General features: G+C 61.1%; 4 protein-coding genes across 4 annotated transcripts; all 4 read right to left on the reverse strand.

Moving 5' to 3' along the window:
• Nucleotides 1–1,692: 1,692 nt before the first annotated feature.
• LDBPK_040370 (hypothetical protein) lies at nucleotides 1,693–2,421 on the reverse strand (the record flags this gene model as incomplete). The annotated part of the gene is made up of 1 exon (XM_003858052.1): nucleotides 1,693–2,421. The coding sequence occupies one exon, from the start codon at nucleotides 2,419–2,421 to the stop codon at nucleotides 1,693–1,695; it is 729 nt and encodes a 242-aa protein (XP_003858100.1).
• A 3,798-nt stretch (nucleotides 2,422–6,219) lies between these two features.
• LDBPK_040380 (anaphase promoting complex, subunit 10-like protein) lies at nucleotides 6,220–7,242 on the reverse strand (the record flags this gene model as incomplete). Its single annotated transcript, XM_003858053.1, has 1 exon — nucleotides 6,220–7,242. One exon carries the CDS (start codon nucleotides 7,240–7,242, stop codon nucleotides 6,220–6,222), a length of 1,023 nt encoding a protein of 340 aa, XP_003858101.1.
• A 1,490-nt stretch (nucleotides 7,243–8,732) lies between these two features.
• LDBPK_040390 (hypothetical protein, conserved) lies at nucleotides 8,733–12,098 on the reverse strand (the record flags this gene model as incomplete). The annotated part of the gene is made up of 1 exon (XM_003858054.1): nucleotides 8,733–12,098. One exon carries the CDS (start codon nucleotides 12,096–12,098, stop codon nucleotides 8,733–8,735), a length of 3,366 nt encoding a protein of 1,121 aa, XP_003858102.1.
• A 2,328-nt stretch (nucleotides 12,099–14,426) lies between these two features.
• Nucleotides 14,427–15,512, reverse strand: LDBPK_040400 (hypothetical protein, conserved; the record flags this gene model as incomplete). The annotated part of the gene is made up of 1 exon (XM_003858055.1): nucleotides 14,427–15,512. The coding sequence occupies one exon, from the start codon at nucleotides 15,510–15,512 to the stop codon at nucleotides 14,427–14,429; it is 1,086 nt and encodes a 361-aa protein (XP_003858103.1).
• Nucleotides 15,513–16,106: the final 594 nt, after the last annotated feature.

The following is a 16,106-nucleotide window of genomic DNA, read 5'->3' on the forward strand; positions in this document are numbered from 1 at the left end:
CAAAGCTTCTTTGCCGCCCGTTCTTGTTGGAAAGCCCATCCCAACCCCCCCCCCCCCCTCCCCCCCACACCTCCCCATAAACACACGAAGGAAGATAGCAACAAAAGGGGGAAAGCCACCTCTGCGGAGGAGCGTCTCTCTGTGTGTGCGGGGGTTGTGGGTGTGTGTGTTGGGGGGAGGGGGGCGGACGTTAAGAAGGTGGACGGCCACGAAACACACAGACGTCGCTGGCAGCCGCACCACCGCAGCGGCATTCAAAGAAAGTGAGCGAGCTGTGAACCACAATCCAGGCGACAGCAGCGATGTACAAACATGGACGTGTTTGTGCATGTGTGGCGTGTGCGCTCTTCGTTCCCTCTCCTCCTCACCGACAGCCACAGAAGGGAATGGCACGCAAAGGTGCATACACCAACCCAAGCCCTGGTAAGGGAGGGGAGAGGGGCAACGGGAACAGAACGCACGCGGGCCACTCATGCGCGCACCGTCGCACGGCCACCCGACGCGAACACACAGCGACGGCGGGAAAACGATGAGGAGGGGGAGAACCCCCCCTCCCCCCGAAAAAAAGGAAGCCGGAAAACCATCTTGACGGAGCTGATGTAGCCGAACACACATCTACACACTCCTACACAAAAGCTACCGGCAAGTAAGGCAAGACACGTGAGGCTCCGACATCCCCCGCCCACACGCGGAGGAGTGGTAAGGGGAGGGGGAGGAGGAGGAGAGGTCCACCGGAGATGATGATACGAAAACACAGCAGCGTACACGCAACAAGAGCGCGCGCGCGCGTCCTCCCGAATCAAGACGCGCACTTTCATACATTCGTCACGGTAGTTCTTTACACAGTAGAACCGAAGAGAGGCAAGAGCGAGAGAGCTAGAAAGAGAACCATGTACACATGCAATCACAGACAGGCAGACACAGACACATACATGTGTGGTCGCACAGACACACCACCGATGACGAGTATATTGTGTCTGCGTGTGTGTGTTTGTGTGCGGAGGAGGGCAACCAAGTCACGTAAACCATCGCAAAACGCTCGGAAACACACACACACACACAAACACATGCACACGTGTGAACAGAGAAAACGAAGACACTAACTGACGATGCGAGAAAGGAGATGTATAAAACACACGCAGGCGCAGGAGGAGGGGGAGGGGGGAAGGTAGACAGGTGGGCGAGTATCAATGAGTTGGGGTGGGGCCGACATGGTCGTGATGGTGGCGGAAAGGGGGGGGCATGGGTGGCTTACGTAACCACATATACACACAAAAACAAGAATACACGCCTCTGCATCGCATGCGCGGAAAGCTCAAAGCCAAGACGGACGTAATGAGGTGGTGTGTATGGGTGGATGGATGGGTAAAAGGGAATGACAGGGAAAGAAGGCGGTACATATGTGCGTGTCTGTATGTGCAAGAGTTAATGATCTGCTGTATATATGTATTTTGTGTGACAGTTTCCGTTTTACGAACCGCTGCCAGGGGTGAGGGAGGAGGGGGGGAGGGGGGCGGCTCCACTGGAAGGTAACACAACACGAAGAGGCCGGCGGGCCCTTCCCACTCACCACTTTTCCATCTTTCACAGCGCCTTAGCCATCTTGGGCACCACGCTCTCTCCTTTATCCTCTTTCCTTTTGAGATATCTGGTGCTCTAGTCGCCACCGGTGGAGCCCGTCACGCCACGGCTTCAAGAAGACGAGCCGTCGGACTGACTCTCCGACCCAGAGGAGGACGAGCGGCGCGAGGTGAAAAGCGAGCTACCGTCAGACTTGTTGCTGTCCGTGTGGCTGGTGCCATAGCTTCTGAAGGAGCCGTTGTGAGTCGTGAGCTCGCTGTCCTCGTCGCCTGCGTCGTCGAACTGCTTCCTCTTGCAACAGAGGCAGCAAACAGCGACCGTCACGACGACGGCGACCACTACCACAACGATGAGAATGCTCCACCAGGGGAACCTCTTGCCGGGTGGACTGTAGTCTGTTTGGTTCTCGTATTTGCAGACTACTGGGTAGTTGTCGTAACCGGTGGCGCTGATGAGTCCCTTATCCGTGGTGCTGTAGACCACGTGCCTGTAGGTGGTGTGCGCCCCCGTTGGGTTTCCGGTTGCCCACTGGCTGCTGTTCATGAGCATCTCGATGACTTCGTCGCCCTCGTAGACGAACCAGGTCCACCTCCTGTCGGCGTTCAGGTACGCGCTCACGTACGCGTGGGTCACCTTCTTTTCACTCATGAGATTGGCAACAAGGGCCGTCATGGTTGCTGTGTACATAGCCACCGGGGTACTGCCAGCCTGCGTCGCTGCGCAGACCTGCTGAAGCTGACCGAAGGTGGTGAAGGGAATCGAGTCACTAGGCGCAAGCAGCATATCAGCAGACGCGATGCTGGCAGCGAGGCACATGGCAAGTGCCAAGAGCACCGCCATCATGGACGGAAGCGAGGCGGAGCACCAGAGGAGCTGCAAGTGCATTTTGAGCGAGGGGAGCAACGGTTACCGTCTGTCTCTTTCACGGAGTGTGGGGGCAGCGTCCAGGGGTTCCTGCGATGCGAGAGTGACACAAGAGGATGCGGGAAGAGAGAGGAGGGGCAACACATGGGGAATGAGTCCGTCGCTGCTGGGAAAGAGCTGCCGCGGGGCAACGACAGGCGCAGAGGAGGAGGACGCGAGGAGAGAGGGGGAGGAGGCGCATGTAAGCAGTGCGCCGCCGTTATTATTATTATATGATGTTTTGGCGTGTATGTGTGTTGATGCCAACACCGTAATAAAGAGGTAACCGGCGGATGACGGCGACGACGCATCCACAGCAGCAGCAGCAGCCGAGGAGAGAGTGAAGGTGGTGAAATCGATAACATGGATAGCGGATCTGTCACACACACACACACACACACACATGCACGTGCGCCGCAAGCAGGTGGTGGTGGTGGTGGCGAGGAGGAGGAAGCAGCTGAGGGAAAGGAGCCGCTTCTACGAGTCCACACTGACCCTTCACCCAAAGCCCCGCTCCCCCACCCCCACCTTTTCCCCTTGCCGCTTTTCCCTCCATGCAGAGCGCTGTTATGCGCTCCTCGCGTTCCGCTGACGCTTAACTGTTGTTTCGTGTTGTGCTGGCTGATGCGACGCTCAGCCCCTTCACTGAGCGACGGGCACACGAAAAGGAAGCGCAAGAGAAACCAAGTAAAAAAAAACGTAAACACCAATACTGACACCCGCAGAGGCTCACCACTGTAAGGAGGCGGACCATACCACCGGGAGGGAGGCAGAGAGAGAGACGGGAACCCGAAAAGAGGGTGGAGGGGCAAAGAAGCGTGAACTCCTAGGCGACGATCTACTCAGCGGATAACCCACCCACAACACGAGCAGCATGCGCACCCCCTCCCCAGACCACACACACACACACACGCACATGCGCACACGCACCAACACGAACACAGGCGATCGTGAGAGGGCCCTGCGCGCATTCACGCATGGAAAAAAAGAAATGCACCAGCAACAAGATGGCGGCGGCAGGGCCGTTGGCTGACACGCAATCATGCATGTGCGCCGTGTGCGCGTGCGAGAGAGGGGCGCAGTTGGGCGGGTGGTGGTGGTGGCTCAAGAGAAGGAGCGGGGGAAGGGAAAGAGGGGAAAAGAATGCAGCTCCCCCCCCGCCGTCGTCGTGGGATGAACCATTCGCCTCCTTCCCGCTCCCCCCAACTCGAACATGATGCACATGAGAGGGGTGAGGGGTAGGTGGAGGAGTCGGGTAACGGACGGGGCTGCATAGGGCATGAAGAGGGAGAGAGACACACACACACGCGCACGCACTGCACATGTACACGCGTGTCTTCCAAAGAGAGATGGGAGACGATGAGGGATGATGGAGGGAGGGAGGGAGGAAGGGGAGAGGAGGAGGAGGTGCGACGGACAGAGGAACCACGCCACCTTCCCTTCCCTCTCCCCGCCTCTCACAGTGCCCCCCCCTCCCTCCCTCCCTCTCCACACACCGCATGAGAAGAAAACGGCACCGATGCAGCACACAAAGGCATACATGAACATGTAGAGGATTGCTGAAGGCGCTCTTCTCCCTCTTCTTTCCTCTCTCTCGCTGCGGTAAACACTGAAAAGTACACACACGCACAAAAGAAGACAAAACAGGACAACGCCCCGAGCGGTAACATATGCACATTAATCCAGAGAAGGACAAGTCGGGAGGGTGGTCGTGGTGGTGAGTTGTCGAGGGTTTCCTCACGGGGCGCGAGCAGAGGCAAGTCGACTGTGATGGTGATGGTGGCTATGGTGTGTATGTGTGTGTCTGTGCCTGTAGGAAAGGTCGTTGTATGCCTTCACATGCATCTCGGTTCTCGTTTTGTGGTGGCGGGGGCCCACTGGGATCATCGAGAAGCCAGGGACTGAAACGAGTGCTGCCGGGCGCGAACTAGCTGCCCCAGCAACCAGTTCTTCGACTGCTAGAGGTCACCGAGAAAACTTCTGTCGGCTTCGCTCGACCCGTTACAGCTCGTGCCGCTGCTGCTGCCGTCACTGTCGCTCGTGCCACGGGAGGAAAAAAAAGAACTGGCTGAGGAGGAGGGGTACACTGGCTGTTCTCATGGCCATCATACTGCTTCTTCTTCCGCAGGCAGCCCCGCACACGACGACAATCACCGCCACCACGACCACCGCGAGCACCATGATGCGCATGTAGCCCCACCAAGAGGGAGGCCATTCATTGTCACCGCCACGACATCGTCGCGCGATTCGCAGGCGGCGGCCACGCTTGTCCACCCCTTCCGCGGTTCGTCAAGGCCCAACGTAGTCGGCGGTCGCCAACCGAGCCATCTGCACTGAGCTGCGGGTAGCCCGTAGCCCAGCCCACGACGCTGGCTTGCAACAGGTTTGCCACTAGGACCGGTGGCGAACGCGTAATCGCCGAATTGCCTGTCCCACCACCTCCACGTGCCCGAGGAGAGGCCGTAGTGGCTGCCCAAGTAGAGCACACCGCCCTTGGCCACGGTCTGTAGCATCGCTGTCACGCCGCCGCGCACCGTCATGAGCATGCGGTCCGCCGTGCCGGAGGTCTTCTGGTTGCACGCATCGCGTACAGGCCCTGCAACGGAGTTCCAGGATTTGCTACCGCGTAGGCGGCAGACAGCTGAGCGGCGGTTGGGGTGGCTACAGAGACCAACGCAAACGTTGACGTGGTGGTGGTGCACAGGAGTAGCAGGATGGCGAGAAAAAGGGGTGTGCTGGTGACGGCGGGGCGCCGCGGTGGCGCGCAAGTGCGGACAGCACGCGGCAAGGACGAGGATGATGACGGGAAGTCGACAGAAAGAAAGCAGATCCGGCAAGGGAAGCGCCTGACGGTGCGCGCGCAGGCAGACACTCTCAGGGGCGTTGAGAAGACCACGTCGAAAGCAGAAACACATGGACAGTAAAAGTGTAGGGAGGGTGGAGTGAGGGGACGGCGGGAGCGCGGATGAGAGGCGACACACTCACCGCAACGTGTACTGTACACATGTGGATTGGCAACCCCCCTCCCCCCTCCCCTCCCCATCTGCACAGACGCACAGTCGAGGGAAAGGGGCGGGGGAGCGCTAAAGAGTGCGAGTGTGCATAGGCGAAGAACAACCTTTTGGACCGACCCTTGTATGTATGCGTGTGTATACATGTATGCCGTCCGTCCGTCCGTCCGTCCTTCTCTGCGACTCACTTACTCCTTTTTCGTACCCATGTCTCGCTGCTTCTCCACGAGCGGCACGCCGCCAGAGAGAGAGAAAGAAAAACAGGGAGGGATAGACGACAGGGACTGCAACGTAGACCGCTCAAGCGGTGCTGCGTACGCGTAGGTGTATGCCGCTCTATCCGTATAAGCGACCATGGCCCTCGTTCTCGAGACTGGGGTCGTCGTGTTTCGCCTTCTTCAGACACTGCCTGCTGCTTCCCCCATTCGTTGGCTTGTTGCGCGGCGCCACCGAAGGACGACCGAGGTAATGGCGAGCAGGAGAGAGCGGGATCGAGGGAGAGCAGCACATCGTGTGTGCGTTTACTCGTGGATGAAAGACACATGCACATGCCTACGTTCGACGAGGCACGCGCGTCACTACCGCGCCGCTTCCTCTGCGGCCCCCTTGTGCACTTCTTCGGTGGCTCTCTTCCGTAGACGCCTCCCTTCCCCTCCTCCCACCTCACCGCCTTGGGCCGCCGCGCCCATTTGCCCTCTCTTTCCCTGCTCCGCCACCACCATTTCTATCGCAGCTGCAGCTCATCTGCCGTGCCTTCCAGCGGTTCACCGCCCCGCAGCGGCCGTGCGCAAGTCACCGTGTCCGTCGCGTCTGCATTGCTCACCCGCTCCAACTCCTCGTAGCGCGGCCCCATGAGCCGAATCCCTCGCAGATGGCAGTCACGTCCGTTGAACTGGTTTTCGCAGATGCAGATGTCAATTAGTGTGCACCACAGCCAGCGGTCGGCGGCGTTGCTGGTGTTGTGTGGGTTCATCGGCATCGCGGCGGATGTTTGCGCTCCCGCGCTTGAGGGGGTCGCGTGGTTGCCATGTCCCAGCACTGCGGCTACCTCGCTATACGGTATGGGCGGCGAGTACGACGAGGCGGCGCCCCCTGCCGGTGCGCCGCCGTCCCGTTGGCGCGGACGCACTTCTTGCTGTGTGTGCTGTACTTTCACACCCGCTGCCACGCCACCGCCGCCATCGTTGGCACCGCCTCCTTCTAGATCGTCGCCGTCGTCTCCTGCCATCTCGCGCAGCGTTATCAGCACCCAACCGCACTCCTGACCGGCGCCGATGTCCGCCTTGGCGACCTCCGTCATGTCTCCACTGTGCGTGCCCGCCTTTACCCGAATCACCCGCGGAGAGTAGCTCTGATCGACGGCGCTGTTCACGTACACCGCCATGGCCTCGACCGGGGTAAGCTGGCCGAGCTGGATGCGAATCACGTGTGGCAGCACCCCGTCCGACTGCCAGAAGTTGTTGAGGTCGTGGTGGCGCATCAAGTGGCGAACACCGTTGCCGTGCTTTGCGCTGCTCACCGTCCAGACGGTGTTGCCGGAGCAGCCCACGTCCATCTGATTGTGCACCCGAACCCACTGCGCAAGCTGCGGTGTGCTTAGAATTCGAAAAGACGGCTTGGCAGAGGCGTCCGACGATGAAGACGCTGGCAAGGCAGAGGCGGCGGAGGCCACCTGCTCACTCTCCTGTGACTGCGCGAGCTCCTCCACGCTGCTCTCGCGGCCGTACTCGTCGTCGTTGTACTCCATCCTCGAGATGGCATGTGCTCGTTGTCTATTCTCCTTCCTGCGTCTCGTGCATCAAAAATCCAGCGATTCACTCCGTCCCTTCGCTCCGCGCATCGACCGCGTTGCCGCCGTGTCCAGCGAAGACGACCGAGTGGATGATGCCTTCTTTTCCCTTGGTTGTTGTTGGCGCGGGTAGCGGGAGAGACGGCGCTCTTGAGCGCGCACGTGTGTCCCTCTCCGCTTCTTCACGCGCCCTCGCACACCCCCCCCGTAGTCGAAGAGAGGTGCAAACACCGCAGGAGTGCCATGACAGTGGACCGGCGGCGGCGGCGTCGGGAAGGGTGGGAGGGGGGAGGGGGCAGAAAAGGGACATGTGAAGAGAGACAAAGACCGCGTACGTGTGTCTGCCAGTGCGAGGGGGGGGGGCGGGGGGCTTCCCTCCTGCCATTGCACACGCAAACCCCCCGCACACGGTTTCGCATGGACGGCAAGAGAAGAGGAAGACGTCGGGAGGTGAGAGTACCGGTCACCGCCTTGCTTCCTCTCCTGCTCTCCTTGAAGCGGCTTCTCCCGTTGGCTCCCCTTTCATCTCTCGCATCACGTCAGCTCGTTGTTGGATGGCTGCTTGTTGTGCCCTCCCCCTCCCCTTCCCTCCCCTTCTCCTTTCCTCTCTTCGCCGTCTGTCTTCCTTCCACGCATCCGGCGGCCACTTCACCCGAGGGGGTGGGAGGGGAGAAGGGGGAGCGAGACGCGCGGCAGAGACACATGATGGATGGCGATTTTTTGGCACACACACACGGCGCACACAGTGGACATGCCCGGCATAGGAAAGGTTACCCAAGAGCACCAACGGGAACTCGAACACCAATCGACGCGTGGGGCGCACAGGAGCGCGACATGGGGCGCTTGGCGAGGGCAGAGAGACATGAAAGCACAGCAACGGCGAAGAGTACACAGAAACAAGCGCCGTGAGGGGAAGGCGTGGGAGAGCTGTGAAGGGGAAGGGTAACAGAGCTCAGCCACAGGAAAGAACCACAGCAAAAAGAGGGAAGAAGAGAATCATGGCGGCATAACGTAAGGTGCATAGGCGAATGACACGCGAATGCAGCGTACAGGGAAGGGAGGGGGGGGTGAGGGCGTGTGTGTGCGCGTGAGCGATGATGGCGGGTGATGGGAATGAGGCGAGCGGGCGAGCGAGAGCAGGCGAAGCAGTGAAGAAAGAGGGAACGCAACAACACCCCCCCCCCTCCACACACACACACTCGGAGACAGACACGTACAAGCAAAGAGACTCAAACGTATACGAAAGAAGTTCAGTCGCCCACCCACCCGCCCACCCACACACCCACACACACAGATGCATGCGTGCAGCAGATGCACTTGAGCAAAATGAAACACAACATCAAAGAAAATCGCAAGTACAGATAATACACCCATGCACAGAAGCAGCACACACGGCACAACACTCGGCGCACTGAGTTGAGGTGGAGGAGAAGGGGGCAGGGAGTCCGCTAGAAGTACCCTGCCGGGTTCTCCGTCGCCCTGAGCTGCTCCTCGATCCACTGGATCTGCGCCTCGTCGAGGCTGTCGGCGTAGGCGCTGCTGTTCATTTCCCACTCATCATCCTCGCCCATCATGTCGTACGCGGCGCCGTCTGCCTGCGGCTGCTTCGGGTCGATGAGCGACATGGTGGACGCAACACTCGCGCAGCTCGCAGAGAAGGCTCGATGGCGGTGTGGTGGGGTGGACAACCCACGCCACGCCGCCGCACCGCTGCCACTGCCGATGCTTGCGGTAACGGCGGCGGCAAGAGTGGTCTTGACATCGCCGCCGCCACCGCGGTGCGACCCTGTGCCAGTACCGCCGCTGCCGCTACCTCGACCAGTCGCGTCCGTGCTGGCCCAAGGACCCGAGGGATACCAGTACCCACCACCAAAGACCTGCCCGCCGGCCTCCTTGCCGAGCATCCGTACGCCGGCCGAAAAGGACCCAGAGCGGTGCTGCAACTGCTGGTTCATCGAATGCGGCGTGCGGACATCAGGCGACGAGGCAACAAGTGGCGAGCCATCACCGGAAGCTACGGGCGACGGCGCAGGCTGCATCGTCCAACGTTCACCCCCATCACGGCTGCTCAGCAGATCATCGCCGTCTACCTCACTCTCGTCGTCTTCGATCATGTTGACGTCGGCAAAGAGGGTGTCGACGAGGCTGCCCTCGTCCTTGGCGACGACGTCGGACACTGCCACACGATTGTGCTGGACGCAGTCCAGGTCGCTCTCACTCATCAACCGTGGACTGCGCATGGAGTGCTGCTGCTGTGATTGGTGAGGCTCTGTAGTTCGGCTCACGACCGGGTACGGAGCCTGAGGGAACTCCCGTACAACGACGCCCTGGGGTGTGCTGCCCGAATGAGTGGCGGAGTGATGACCAGCGCCACCAGGGGAAGTGGTGGCGGCAGCGGCGGTGCTAGAGCTGGCGCCACTGGTGTGCCCACTCGTTCGCATCTGCGGTCCGTTACCGCCGCTGCCGCTCCATAGTGCGGTCGGCGAGCCGGACGGCGTGGTCACGGTCGCCGGCGACACACGCGCACCGGTGGCTGTGTTTGTCACCATCAGCGCACTGCGCCGCATGGAAGGCCGATCCCCCATGCCGTTTGGCATCTCTGTGTTGCTGCTGTAACTCGCCGCGGCTGCAGCTCCGTGCGCCGGCGATTTGACCGGCACAGAAGGTGTGCCGCTGCTGGGGCCGTCGCCGTCCGTGTCATCCCGCCCTATCGATGATGGCGGCGACGAGTGAGACGGGGCGATAACAGTGAGCGTCCATGGCGTACCTGTTGCCGCCGCCAACTCTGCCGCAAAGGTGCTCTGTCCGCTCATGAGGCCCCCGGTACTGCTTCGACTGTGGTTCTGCACGCTGTCCCCCAGCGGCGAGGAAGTCGGGCGCACTAGCGGCGGCGACCGTGCCGGCGACATGCTGTAGCTCCCCAGCAGTGACTGTGGGCTGGGTACGGCGGCTGCGAGCGATGGAAGTGATGCGTCACCGCCGTTGGTGCCTGCTTCGGGGGTCATGGCGAGGATGAGGCTGGCGGTGGCCGCAGGGTAGAACGGGGCAGCACCCAAGCGCAAACCGCGACGGCTGAGCTGCTTATCTTCCTCAGACTGCTGCTGCTGCTGCTGCTGCGGCATCGAGCGTGACGACACCACTGTTGGAGGACCAGCTGTAGATGGGGCCGCCGTGTCCTTCACCCGGCCACCGTGCGGCACTGCAGGGCCGACAGCATGGGCTGCAGCACCTGCCGACGTGGGAAGCACCGCTGCGACCACACACGGATCCGTGATCGATCCCTTCGCCGGGGAGAATGCGGCGAGCCGCATCACTGTCGGTGCTGGGTCGGGAAGTGCGGACTCGGCGACGACCGCGTGTGCAGTGTGACGCACCTGTTGAGCCACGATGATGGGGTCCTGCGGCACGAAGGGCGGCAGGGGCGGGCGTGTGCTGAAGGCGGCGACGGCGGTGACCGGGGCCATTCCAGTAGCGACACCGGGTCCCGATTGCGGCTGCGGCACGGCGGTCGACATCTGCTTTTGCCTACGGGAGAGCTTGTTCCCCGCGCGCAGCGGTCGACGCGGCCCGTCTGCTGGCACGGCCGCCTTGTCGTCATGCCCTGCGTGCGACAACCTTGGCAGGGGCTGCGTTTCTTCATCAACAGCGGCGTCGCCGACCGCATCGTTGATGGAGCTACCTCGAGACACCGCTGGCGACGACGCTACAGGGTGCGCTGGGCTGAGGCGGCGACGGTGTCGAGAGCGGCCGCCGCCCTCCGTGACTGCAGGCCGCCGTGATGGCGTCGCCATCGCGTTCTTTGCGGATTGGCCTGGTACTCGTCGAGTGCCAGCAGCAGGTACAAGCTCCTCGTTTTCCAGGGTCTCTTCGGCCGCTGCCGCGGCCGTTGTCGCTGGTGGAGAAGAAAAGCGGCTGCCGTTGCGCGGTTTACACGAGACCGTCACCTCTTCCTCCTCCGGTGCTGCAGCGGATCCTTGCACGTTGCCAGCTACTTCGTCCTCTTCGTTGGCTACGTTGTGCGCGGCAGCACCGGCCTCGACAGAGGCCTCGCTACTTTTCGCAGCTATGCGGCGACGATCCTGTCGTGACTGCAGATGCCTGCGCTGCTTCTGTACGTTCTCCCACAGTTGCGTGTTCGCCCGGCCTCGTACTGCGCGCGGCTTGGAGTCGCGGTTGCCCTTCGTGCGTCTACTCTGATCAGGTGGCCGTTGCTGCTGCTGCTGGTGCGGCAGAGGCGAGCACGAAGAGTCCGCTTCGTTGCCGTCGTCGTCGGCGGTGATGGTGGTGGTGCGACTTGTATTGGATGACATGGTGAACTGCGCTTGTGGGTCGACTGCGCTCTTTACTACATCCTCGACTGTGCACATCCCTGCGGCAACGTCACCATAGCCGCCGCTGCTTCCGCCGCTGCTGCTGCGACGCCCAGGAAGAGAAGACGAAGGTGGCACCTTTGGCTTCGACATCGCTGCGTCGGACGCACTTGAGCCGGGAAGTCGTCTTCGCTGCGCTTCTCTCCGACCGCCGCCCCCGCGGTGATGACGGGGGCCCTTCTTCATTTGCCTTTGCGACCGCTGCTGCTGTTGCTGTGATGTGGACACAGAGGGCGGCGGTGAAGGACAAGCCTTACTAAGACTACCGCGCGATAGCCGTTGCTGTCGGCGCCCAGCTGAGGGGGACGCAGCTGCCGGTGAGTTGCCTCCAAACACATCCCCTGAGGTCGTCACGGTCGCTGAGTTAGGCGAGCTGACCACGGAATTGCTTGCGGACTGCGAGCACGGTAACGCGGCAGCTGCATGCCGTGACCCTCTGCGCATTCTCTCTCCCCTCCCTTCCCAGGCAGGAAGAGACACACACGCGCACACACCGGCCACCGGCTGAAAAGGCGACGAATAGAGAGCAGAGGCCCCCTCCTTCCCCCCAAGAAGGTGTGTGCGTGTAAAACCGCCGTGTTCGCGGGGACTGGGCGGCGGCTGACGAGAGACCGCGAGGTGGCGGAGAGACGGTGTTGGGAGTGGGGGGGGGTAAGAGGGGAGGGCAAGGGCGAGGAGGGGTACGACGTCGTCGTAATGACGAAAAGAGTTGGCGAGTGGGACGAGAGACCAAGAAAAAAAGGGAGAGGGGACGCCAAGCGATGATACGCCAGAGACAGCGGGGGAGGCGAAGGGGAGGGGCGGTGCACGCAGGCGTGATGGTGTTCGTGGACGGTCGCTGGCGTGTTGCGTGTGCAGGTGCAACGATGATAGATTAGAGAGCTGAGCAGAAGGCCTGCGCACCAGAGCGCGGTCACAAACACACACTCTCGCACGCCTTCCTTCTGTATTTAGTGTCTACCACACTACGGGCACCGCGTCTGGTCGAGGTGTGTATGGCTGGGCTGCTCGCAGAAGGAAAGTGTTGTCGCTCTCGATGGTAAGCGATGTGGAATGTGAGAGAAGGGAGGATAAAGGGACGATGCACCGACGTGCCGACGTGGGTACCTGCACATGCGTCTGTGTTGGGTGGTGGTAGTGGTGATAGTGGTGGTAGGGAGTGCACCTGCACATGCGTGCATGGGTGTGGGTAGATACGTTTGAGTGGCGTGATGGAGGGAGGGAGTGGGAGGGAACGTACGGAGGTGACGCGGTGAGAGAGAAAGCTGTTTTTCTTCTTGGAAGGGGTGCGTGTGTGTATCCGCTTATCTGTGCGTGAGCAAGGGGGGGGTGCTGGTGCTGGTGCTGCTGGTGGTGGAAGAGGCGCACCACGGGCAGCCAACCAAATGAACACACGCACCGTGAACGACTGAGGGGCTTACGACGACGCTCACGAAAAGCAACAACTTCAGAGGGAGAGCCGGACCACATCCGGGACCGTAGAGGGCCCTTCTGATATGGCCCCATCCCACAAGAATGGAGCCCCGCCCCACCTCCTAAGAAAGGTGACCCCATCTCCCTCCCTTCTGCCCCTCTTTACCCACGCTATCTCCGGTGGCCTATCAAGATGCCATAGCCGCCGTGCATGCGAGAGGGAAGGGAGGAGGGGAGGGAAGGTGGTGGTGGCCGGGTAAAAAGGTATGCCACGGCTTCTGATCACCGCATTCGGTGTTATCCCGTTTCTGAAGAGGCGAGAACATAGACACAGACACAGAAACACCCAGATAGACACATAAACACACACACGGAGGAACAAGGGGCCGTGCTGCGGTGAGGGAGTGTGTGAGCCAGACAGGCACAAGTGCAAGCGCCAAACCATCAAGCAAGACACAGCAGCATCCACCGCGCACAGACACGAAGCAATAACACACACACACACACACATGCACGCGAAGGGGAGAGGCACGCGACGTTACACCACATGCGTATGTCTGCGCTTGTGTACCAGCGCGAGTGCCGCGTGCGCCTGAGGGATAGCGACGACGGTGGTGTATACAGACGCATAAACGTATGCGTCTGTATGCGTCTGCGTGTGTGTTTAGCGGGAGGGCAGAGGCGATTTGTCCGGTCGTTGGGGATGGCTGGCGGAGCTAGCGAGAGCGGGAGAGAACACCAAAGCCTCCCGCCCCTCCCTCTCCGCCGCGCGAGTTAGCCAGGGCGTCGACATGAGCGATGGTAGACGACCGCACGCGCGCGTACGCACAGCACCTAAAGCACAGCCACTGAGAGACACAGGCAAAAACCTAGAGAAGAGATTGAGAGCGACAGGAAAGGCAGGACTATGGTCGCGAGGGGGGTTGCCACAGAAAACGGACGGAGGACACACATTTCAAGCACCATCACCATCCCCACACAGCACAGACTGGCCAAAGACACAAGGAAATACACGCACACGCACAGAGACGGCCGCACACAGGCAGAGCGACAGAGGCAGGCGGGGGGCGGAGAAGCACACAGCGCACCACGAGGTCAACACAGTCACACGCAGAAACACACAGGAAAAGAATCCACGAGTACAACCAAAAGAGGGAAGAGGAAGCGAGGAACCGAAATACAAATGAAGAGACTACCTTAGAGGTGGTTCTGCGTGGGTGCGTCGGTCAGCAAAGACAGTGGTGAACAGCAGGAATCCTCAAGCGGCCGCACCTGCTTCGGACTCGAGAAGGCAGACTTCCTAAAGAGGGGGCGTGAGGGGAGACCATGTGAAGGGGCAACTGGCGCGATGCACCGCGGCTACGCTGCCATCGACTCGTGCAGGTCGCGTATGATCGACTTGGCCTCCTCGTCGTTCGGGTCCACCTCCAGCGCCTTGGTCGCTGCCTCGAGCGCCGCGTCCAGCTGGTTGCCGTCTGCTAGGATGGCCGCCTTCGCCTTCAGCAGCGTCGACGTCATCTCCTTCGCCGAGCTGCCGATCACTTCGATCTCCTCCTGCGGCGGGTGCTCGAGGGTTTCGGCGACAAAGGCCAGTGCCGCATCATCCCCATGCATCTCACTCAGCAAGAATGCTTTCTCGCGGAATGTGTTCGCCAGCGGGTGCACCTCGATGCTGCGGCTCAGCAGCATCAAGAGCTCCGTGTTGAGGGTGGCCTTGCCGGCGTCGTCGCCGCACTCCTCCGCGGCACGGACGAGCTGCTGCACCACGCCGATCTGGCGTTCCAACGCCTTGGCGTAGTGCGGGCACCTCTGGAGCGCCTTGCCGTACGCCTCTTTTGCCTTTTCGTAGTTGCCGCTGGCGGCGTGTACGTCGCCGACGATGAGCCAGCCACAGTGATCACGGTCCCAGCCAAGCTGAACGGCAAGCTCCGCCGCCGTGAGCGCCTGCGCCAGTACCGCCTCGCTAGCCTGCTCCTCATCCACTGACCCAAGCAAGAGGTCCGCCAGGTACGCGTAGACGCGCGCGAAGGCAGACTTGGTCTGCGCCGTCGAGTTTTCGCCGCCGCCGTTGCCCTGCGGGTCCTGCGCTGCGAGGTACGCCTGCACCTGCTCTAGCGCAATCTCGGCACTGCTCGACACCTCCGTAACCTTGAAGCGCATGAGATCTGCCAGCACCTTCTGGTCAATCAGCTGGTACTTGCCGGCGGCAATCGCGAACTGCTCCGCGGCGTCTTCGAGGTCATGCATCTGCAGCGTGATTTCCGCCACGGAGTCGAGATAGGGCGCCAGCACAAACGGTGGCGCTCCCTCCGCCTTGAACGTGAAGACGCGCATGGCGGCGAGCAGGTACTCGCGGTCCCACAGCGCGTAACCTTCGCTGATGGGCTTCTTGGAGTACATCTTAGACAGCGACTCTGTCCGCTTGCGAGCCTGTGCCTCCGCCATGGTGCTCTCGTGCAAGTTGCGATCGAAAGGAAAATGGGCGAAAGGGGGTGGCGCGTGTGTGGGGTGGGGTGGTACTGACCACGTTCGATGGGGAGCGGATGACGGTGTGGGGTCGCAGCGGAGCACTGGCGTTCCGTTCGCGTGCGGCAACCCAAGCGCAGCGAGAGAGAGGGGGAGGGGGTGAAGCGGTGTGCGGAGATGCTGCCAGCGAGAATGGAAGAAGGAGGGGAAGGGGCTGTGCTGTATTGAGTGCGGCCACTATCGAGTTTGATTGTTTATGTGTGCAGGAGTGCAGGATCAAGGATGCTTATGTGAAATATTACCTGCCTTCGCTTGTGTAATGCCAGAGAGGGAGAAGGGCGGGCGGGAGCGGTGGTGGTGGTGGTGCTATAAGAAGAAGGCGATGTGCTGCGTTGAGGGGTTCCAGTCCCCATTTTCTAACCTTTTATGGGCGATCCCATCAACGTGTTAGACGTGGCCCGGTAGGCCAGGAGGGAGGGGGAGCTGACTTCTGCATTTCGCTGTTACAGCGTCGCTGTTTATCTTTTCCATGGATTCGACGACAGTGGCAGGGTCCCGCCCTTCCTTCCCTCC

Source organism: Leishmania donovani, chromosome 4, assembly GCF_000227135.1.
Source record: "Leishmania donovani BPK282A1 complete genome, chromosome 4".
Lineage (NCBI taxonomy): Eukaryota > Euglenozoa > Kinetoplastea > Trypanosomatida > Trypanosomatidae > Leishmania > Leishmania donovani.